The sequence below is a fragment of the Tachysurus fulvidraco genome, chromosome 16 (genome assembly GCF_022655615.1).
Source record: "Tachysurus fulvidraco isolate hzauxx_2018 chromosome 16, HZAU_PFXX_2.0, whole genome shotgun sequence".
In the NCBI taxonomy this organism is placed as follows: domain Eukaryota; kingdom Metazoa; phylum Chordata; class Actinopteri; order Siluriformes; family Bagridae; genus Tachysurus; species Tachysurus fulvidraco.
Genome location: NC_062533.1, coordinates 4,296,554 through 4,305,347, shown reverse-complemented (window position 1 = coordinate 4,305,347; position 8,794 = coordinate 4,296,554). Strand labels below are relative to the sequence as shown.

Here is an 8,794-nt window from a genome sequence, read left to right as displayed (position 1 = left end):
TTAAATTATACAACTGTTTATTTTTATATATGTTTGTTGTAGCATTACAATTTCCCTTCACTGGAATTAAGAGTATGAAACAGTGTTCCAGCGTGACAGAGCCCCTGTGCACAAAGCATAGAGCTCTATGAAGACATGGTGTGTTAAGGTTGGAGCGGAAGAACTCGTGTGTCCTGCACAGAGCCCTGACTCTGACTCAACCCCACTGAACACCTTTGTGATGAACTGAAACACCGACTGAACCCCAGACCTCCTCACTCTTACATCGGTGTCTGATCTCACTAATGCTCTTGTAGCCGAATGATCACTGATCCCCACAGACACGCTCCTGTATCTAGTGGAAAACCATTACAGAAATATGTCCTTTATTTATAACAACAAAGGTTGAATAATTTGGGAATGAGATATTCAACAAGTACACATGGATGTGATTATCATTCATTCATTTTCTACCGCTTATCCAAACTTCTCGGGTCACGGGGAGCCTGTGCCTATCTCAGGCGTCATCGGGCATCGACGCAGGATACACCCTGGACGGAGTGCCAACCCATCGCAGAGTACACACACTCTCATTCACTCACACACACACACACACACTACGGACAGTTTTCCAGAGATGCCAATCAACCTACCATGCATGTCTTTGGACCAGGGGAGGAAACCGGAGTACCCGGAGGAAACCCCCGAGGCACGGGGAGAACATGCAAACTCCACACACACAAGGCGGAGGCGGGAATCGAACCCCCGACCCTGGAGGTGTGAGGCAAACGTGATAACGACTATGCCCCTCAGATGTGATTATCAGATGTCAACAAACCTTTTAACTCTTAAAGTGTAGCAATGTTTATGTGGACACAAAGGAATTCTGTAATACATTATTTGGGATTGAAGCCCAAACTTTGACAGCTGAAGTGGAATTATGCTACTCTGTTTAGGCGCATTAAGAAATATTACATTGTAATATAGTTAAACCAAGGATTTCGGCGTCTCAAATAAAGGTGTCCTTCTTTAGAGCCGTGTTGCTACAGTCTAGTCAGCAGCTTGTTCATGGAGCTCTTGGTTCTGTGTGTCTTTGCCCCTCTTTGCTTCCTCCTTTTTCCACTTCATACGTCTGTTCTGAAACCAGATTTTAATGTGACGCTCGGTGAGGTTCAGGCTCGTTGCTAGCTCGTATCTGCGTGGCCGGGAAATGTAGCGGTTAAACAGGAACTCTTTCTCCAGCTCGAGCAGCTGTGCCCTGCTGTATGCTGTGCGGCTTCGCTTCTGCTCGTCCGGGTCTTCACACAGAAACCCTCCTTCAGGGAGACACAGCAACAAATGTCTTTCAGACAGCTAACAAACACTGCTTGAATTAATTTAATATTGGTTTTGATTGCAGTGACAGGCAGAACTTAGCCCATAGCCCAAAGCGCAATGTCACTGAAACTGAGCAAAAAAAAATGTTTGTATTAATTCGATATAACCAAATTAAATTAGAGCTTACAATATTTAGCACCTTTATCGCATATCAAAGCACCTACTGTATTTTATGAATGATCACATTCCTTAGAGAAAAGTTATATGTGAATATGAATCACAAATAAATTTCACATGTGCTTTTTAAACACTTCACCTGTATTGCGTTTTTAGTTATGCTTTTTTTCTGTTCACGATATCTCTTGTTTACTTGAGTTCACACATGCAATATAACACGATATTACAGTTATTCTTTTGTTAACTCAACCCTAAACAAGTTAACTTCAAGTTTTGATTTTATAGCTATAGGAATAAATGTAATCAGTCAGTGTTTAACTAATTAATACTGGAATAATACTGTTATATAATAGGAACAACATAAAACATACTAGGAATGACTCCCAGTTGTAGGACCTGTGACATGAATTCAACAAAATTGGTAGAGATATAAAATTGTGCTCCATGTTTGGCCCATTCCTGCTGCGAATCTCTACCAAATCCCAAAGGTGCTCTGGCAATCTGGTGACATTGGAGGCCATCGATATACGCTGTCATTTTCATGGAACCAGTTAAAGACAACTTGAAATATCATAAACATTATAACGTGAGTAAATTGTGGCCCTGTAGGGATGCAACAATACTCAGAAATGCTGTGGAATTTAAAGCGAGCTCGGTTAATATGTGCCAGGTCAACATGACCAACATCATTATACTGTATTAATACTTCCTGAACTGTTGGCAGGTTGGTTTCATGGATTTATGTGGTGAATGCCAAATCCTGAGCCTACCATTTGCATGCTGGAGCAGAAATCGAGATCCATCAGTGCTGGTGACATGACATTATTCAAATCATCGGCTATCTAGTTTCAGTGAGCCTGCGTCCATTGTACGCTCTGATTATTGTTCTTGGCTGACAGGAGTTTGAATCAGATCTGATCTTCGATAGCTTCTCCGTTGTAGCTCATCTGCCTCAAGGTTTAATTTATTGTGGATTCTGACATTCTTTTCTGTTTATTACAAATGTAAATAGTGATTATTGGGGTTGCTATCTGCTTATTCTCTTTTGTACGTTTTCATCAACAAGCCTTTTTTTTTTGCCTGCACTAACACATTTTGTGTAAACGCTAGAAACGCTTGATCACGATTTTCCCATATCTGACTGTGGTTGTAAGGATATCTGTGTGATCGAGCCAGTGTGGAGTTGTTACTAATTAAGGGGCCATTTAACTTGGCATGGTTGTTTTAGTACCGGTTGTGAACGATTAAATTATTCCAGAAATGTTTCTTACACTTTTGCGGCTATGAATTAATGTACACACCTGCAGTCATGCCTACATTTACATTTATACCCTTAACCCTATACACTTATACAATTTATACTCTTTGGACATTTAAAATGTATGACTCAGGATTCTAAAGTGATCCTAAAGTGTGTTACTGTACCTGTCATGGCTGCCTGGCAGATTTGAGATCTTGAAGCTCTCATCCATGGAAAGGCCAAGTGTTCTGTTGTCTCATTGGTCCTCAGATGGAAAGCATCAGCCTGCGGGCCTTCCGCCTGACGATACCCGGGTGAGGGGGCATGCTGACAGGACGGCAGCTCATAGGGAGCCAAATCTCTGTCCTGATTCTCAAGTGCCATGTTACCTTGCAGCTCTAAATACGGTACCTGCTCTGTGCGCCGGGAGTAAAGACATGCTGGCGGTTCTCGCTCCACACCATCATGGATCTGTTGCTCGAAACTTCCATAATACCCATCCAGCGAGTCCATGTCGCTGCTCAAAAAAAACAACCCACTGAGTTTCCTGTGGAACCCGAGCGACAGGTGCGTACTGTGGAGTGTGTACACACCCGTGGGCCTCAATCTGAAGTGTGGCTGTTTGTTTACCTGCTGGTGGTCACGTAGCTGTCATGAATGATGGACGAATTATTTATTGCGCCAGGTTGGCTAAAGTGCATTTCATATTTGCTCTTGAGGCAAGGCTGTTGCTCCACCATGCGTTAAAGAGCCTCTGCGCTGTATTGCTTTTTTTTTTACTGGCCTAGTATATAAATTAAAGTTTTAGATGCGTCTATGTAAGGAATGCTCAATTCGAAGAACTTAAGTGACACACAGAGTCCTGACTCCACCCCACTGAACACCTTTGGGATGAACTGGAACACTGACTGCGATCTCCAGACCTAATCCCCATGGACACACTCCAACATCTAGTGGAAAACCTTTCTAGAAGAGTGGATTATTATAACAGCAATGACATAGATCATTAGATCTATCTATCTATCTATCTATCTATCTATCTATCTATCTATCTATCTATCTATCTATCTATCTATCTATCTATCTATCTATCTATCTATCTATCTGTCTATCTATCTATCTATCTATCTATCTCACTGTCATACGTATTGAGTAAATAGGAAAGAGATTTAATACATTCATTATATCTATAGTTTAGAATGTTTTTACATTTTAATCCCCTCCAAGCACTCCCTGATAAATTTATACTGGGCATCTGGTTTTGAGCATCTTTTTATATATATTTAAATTAGAATTATGCATTTTGCACATAGTTTTTTTTTATCTTTAGCGACATGCAAAAACACTATTAAAGGGCCCCAAAGTCTGGGTGTTCTTCTCACAGCTCACAGCTGCGGCTATAAAAACCCTAATTGCTCTTTGTTATGCGTAATTGTCCTGCACTCAATAGACAAAGAGTGATTAATATGTCGCATTTCTGTAATATTTGAGGTGCTAAACAACAGGTGCTCAAACTGATGGCTAAAATGCCGGGACATCTACACATTCACACCCTACCGTGCAGTCATTTGCCATTAAGATGAAGTGAGAAGTGCAGGTGAAGCGCAGGGGTTGAGATGGAAAATGAACCACACAGGCCTTGTTTGCTTCTAAACCTCTAACATGATTCGTATATAAAATCTGCAAATAATAATAACAATAACAATAACAATAACAATAACAATAACAATAACAATAACAATAACAATAACAATAACAATAACAATTATTGTTGTTATTGTTATTGTTATTATTATTATTATCATTTTTATTACTATTGCTACTATTCTTCTTCTTCTCCTTGTTCTTCTTCTTCTTCTTATTATTATTATTATTATTATTATTATTATTATTATTATTATTATTATTATAACATTAGTAATATTTAATCATAATCATCATCATCATCATCATCATCATGTTCTCTCTATACTCCGTTTCATAGTTCAGGGTCAAAAAACGATCAAACTATCTCGGGTGGCTGTGTCCTCATTGTCGGGCCATTTAATAGGACCACGGTCTTTCACACTCACACCTGCAAGAGGAGAAGTCTAATTCGATTAATAGGAAATTCAATATATATTCATTAGGTGGCTTTCCCACTATAATATATGATCGCCAGCCGGACGTGAAAGGAGTCTATTGATTGTGGTTCTGAAAGGACCTGCGTGGGACTGCAACTTCACCTGCTTCCCTTCTCAATTAGGAATGTATCCCAAACTCTGACGCAAAACGAGTTAAATTAACCGTTCCCTAATTTGCTATCTGGTCCCTCCCGCGTAGTCCCCCACCTGTTTTTTTTTTCAAGCGTGCCCCCTTCATTTAGTTTGAGCTGAAAGGTTCCAATAGGGTCTAATGAAACAGTGACTAAATCGTTCTCTCTCTCTCTTTCCCAGTAGACGGTTGGTGAAAAGGCCCGGAGCTTGGCGCACTGTCGGGGGTCCGCCGGCTAAAGGCGAGTTCCTGGCAGGACAATCTAACCTGTCAAAGCCTTTGGCCAGCTCTTCATAGCCTGCATCAACCCCCCTCACCCTTTCCCTCCTTTTCCATGGTGTTGAAGGAATTGCTACATAAGCGACCCCGACGTGGGACAGAAACCGTAATTAAACTCCTTTTGGATTAACTTAACACGAGGGACAACGTTCAGATGAAAAGCAAGCATAAAGCGGGGTGGGGTGGGGTGGTTGGGGGGTATTCGGGACGGGGGTACGGAGATCAGGGGCTCTATTATAGACAAGATCACCTGGACTCTGGGAGAGAAACTTCTAGGAGCCTTTTGTGCTCATGAAACAGGAACTGTTTGCGCCTATGGTGCGCCATTAGGGCAGGAAAAGCCGTGGCAGCGCATAAGATTTAAATGAATAAACGGACTGAGCCCACACACTAACAAATAAAGCTAGGGAACAAACTTAATATTAACATACATAAAATAAAAACTTCCTTCTCATTTTAGACAGATGAAAAGGCCTCATTTGACATAACTATGAACTATTTTAACTTAATGGATAAAAACATTAAGCCTTAAGCGTTTCTTAATGTGACATGAATTCACTCACATAACAGCAGTCACTTGCACATCTGACATAATATCGGCTCTAGAAAATCTTAGGAGGTTATTAATTTCTCATATCAGTATGTTTAGTGATTCAATAGGCATGGGTATAGATTTTCCATTTGTATTTCCAATTTAGTTTTTTTTTTAAATAGTGAATTAACAACTGAAAATAAATTCATTAGACTTAATTAAACCTCAATTAAGCTCACCATATCAGTTATTCTATTTTCTAGAGCTTCCTATGATGTTGTTGTTGTGTGGTTCACTGAATATTCTTCAGAAGTGTTGTCTTTATTTATTTATTATAGTGCAATCGTTAATAAGTCATTGCTCTCCCCCGGTTCCCTATCAGAGAGGGTTCCCTGTCGAATCCCTTTGGAAAGGTAAGAACCCTTCCATATCCAGATAATTCCCCCACAATTTTTAACATTAATTAAGGGCATCTAATAGTTCTAATTTCCTGATACGTTTACATATTCTATTTATTTATTCATCATTATCATTATTTATTATTACATGAATTAAAGCCCAATAAGATTTTCATACATTTGCACCAGAGAAACAAACTGTTATATAGATATAGTCTATTATGTCAGACATCCAAAGCACAAAAAAGTGAGCTCTGCGTAATTAAGCAAGTACAGTTGTTTTTATTTAAATAAATACAAATATACACATATACATTTTTTTTGCTTATTGTAAACATAAAATTCGGATGAGCAGAAAAAATCACAGTTTAGGGAAATATCTAAAGCACCATTTATCGCCAGAATATTTACACCCTTTTCTTTACAAATGGGCCAGACATTTCAAGCACAGCAAGCTTGTATTAGGTAGAAAAGACACACCAGCAAATCACTTTTGACGTCTGGGCCAGACGTCACTTTTGTTGTAACACCAAACAGCAAAATCCTCAGGGTTAAAGCACACCTACAGTGTTTAGGTTCAGATGGACACGAATAGAAAAAAGATGTGATTCAGTTACATAGGTGTAAATGCAGTAAATGTAACACCAGGGAGTTTGCATTATTATTATTATTATTATTATTATTATTATTATTATTATTATTATTATTATTATTATTATAGAAAAAGTGATGAGCAGAGAAAATAAGACCATAAACCTCCACTTTACTGAATCTACTGGTTTTAGAAGACGTCCAAGGATCCGTGCATACGGAAGTCTAAGTGCTAGTTAAAGTGAATAGTCCTAGATCGAGTCCTTATTTGTTAAATGGGCGAACCCTCTTTCTCCTCCGTGGCAGAAGCGGGTGAAAGGGACTCTTCGTCCTCTGATCGCGGGTACGGTGCGTGGTTTCCGGAGCACTTGCACCCGGCGTGCGCGCTCCTCTGTGCGCCTTTGCCCTCCTTCTTGTGCTTGACGCGCCGGTTTTGGAACCAAATCTTCACCTGTTTCTCTGACAGATTGAGGTACGTTGCGATCTCGATCCTGCGCAGGCGCGACAGGTACATGTTAGAGGAGAACTCGCGCTCGAGCTCGAGAAGCTGCGTGCTGGTGAAGGCCGTGCGCATGCGCTTTCCGTTCTGAACGTGCCCGTTATCCGATGCACCTGCAGGTATCAAGAAAGGTAACACAACTTGTTAATATTAGCAAAGTCTCGTCGTAATTTATGAATGTTGTCTATATATATATATATATATATATATATATATATATATATATATATATATATATATATATATATATATATAAACAACATGTAATGTGTTTATTCCTAACGACTAGCTCGTATTTGATTTATTGGGAACATAATATTAAGATATATTAAGATGTTAATATTATGAAGCACAGTTGAGGCAGAAGAAAAACACAAATGTGACCATATAAATATTATACTTCGTTTAGCACCTTAAGGATGCAGCTTTTTATTCTAGAGGATCTAAATAGAACTTCTTTAGAAAGATAAAACTGCTAACCATTAATACAAATCTAATGCATAGGCACGTGTAAGGGTTTATTATAGTTATTAATGGTTATGTATAGTTATAAAGGTTGTAATGAATATGTAGGACAGGTGTGTCAGAAGCAGGTGTGTTAAAGAGCACTTGCTCCGCCTTACCTATGGAGAGGCAGTGGTATCTCCGTGGATCAGTGACGCTGTAGGCGGGGGGCGTGCAGACGGGCGCGGAGTTGTGATGCTGTGCAAGCCGTTGGCAGTATGGTGCATCTCCGCTCGGGTATCCTGGAGCCTTCAGCAAAGGCAGCCCAGCCCGGGGCGAGTGCACATGCGTGGCGACGCACAGCGGACAGACGCAGAAAGCTCCGTTTTTCCGGGACGGACATGCCGCCGCAGGGACACCCATCACACCCGGCGCGTGCATGCCGATAGGAATGAAGAAGTCCTGCGCCGTGTGCTGAGGCGTGGGGCTGACCGAGTCCTTGATAATGAGTGAGTCGACATAGAAAGACCTGGACATGGCTTCTTGTAACGATGCCAAACCAGGATTACAGCCGGTGTGCAGAATATTCAGTGCTCTTTGCTGTCTTCTGAAGCCCTCGGGAGCCGAGAAGGAGCTTATGTTTGATGGTTCAACAAAAGGGAGCCTGGAGAGGGCCGGCCCTAACGTCACCCACGTGCGACTCCCAGCATAGGGGCTTTAGTCTCTACCGTGACCCGAGACACGTGATGCCCGAACGCACTACCAATCAGAGCCCTGGCCATCCAGTCGTGTTACTTCTTGTTTCATGTTTTTTTTTTTCACAGGAGCACCACAGTTTTCCTTTTAAATGAGAGTAGCTGGCATCTATCTATCTATCTATCTATCTATCTATCTATCTATCTATCTATCTATCTATCTATCTATCTATCTATCTATCTATCTATCTATCTATTAAAAAAGAAGTTTAACTAGGTAACCAGCACTAAAGCTAGTTAACTTCTAACTTAAATCTGAGGCATTATCACGGCATTTATTTAATGCAATAAATCGTGTGACACTGTATGGCATGCACACACACACACACA

General features: G+C 40.5%; 2 protein-coding genes across 2 annotated transcripts; both read right to left on the bottom strand.

Annotated features, from left to right (window-relative positions):
• Nucleotides 1-699: 699 nt before the first annotated feature.
• LOC113642595 (pancreas/duodenum homeobox protein 1-like) lies at nt 700-3,295 on the bottom strand. Its single transcript, XM_027146187.2, has 2 exons — nt 2,899-3,295; nt 700-1,295 (listed from the first exon to the last, which is right to left on the bottom strand). The coding sequence occupies exons 1-2, from the start codon at nt 3,224-3,226 to the stop codon at nt 1,030-1,032; spliced, it is 594 nt and encodes a 197-aa protein (XP_027001988.1). The 5' UTR covers nt 3,227-3,295; the 3' UTR covers nt 700-1,029.
• Nucleotides 3,296-6,504: 3,209 nt separating this feature from the next.
• On the bottom strand, nt 6,505-8,408 carry gsx2 (GS homeobox 2). The gene is made up of 2 exons (XM_027146180.2): nt 7,889-8,408; nt 6,505-7,378 (listed from the first exon to the last, which is right to left on the bottom strand). The coding sequence occupies exons 1-2, from the start codon at nt 8,244-8,246 to the stop codon at nt 7,038-7,040; spliced, it is 699 nt and encodes a 232-aa protein (XP_027001981.1). The 5' UTR covers nt 8,247-8,408; the 3' UTR covers nt 6,505-7,037.
• Nucleotides 8,409-8,794: the final 386 nt, after the last annotated feature.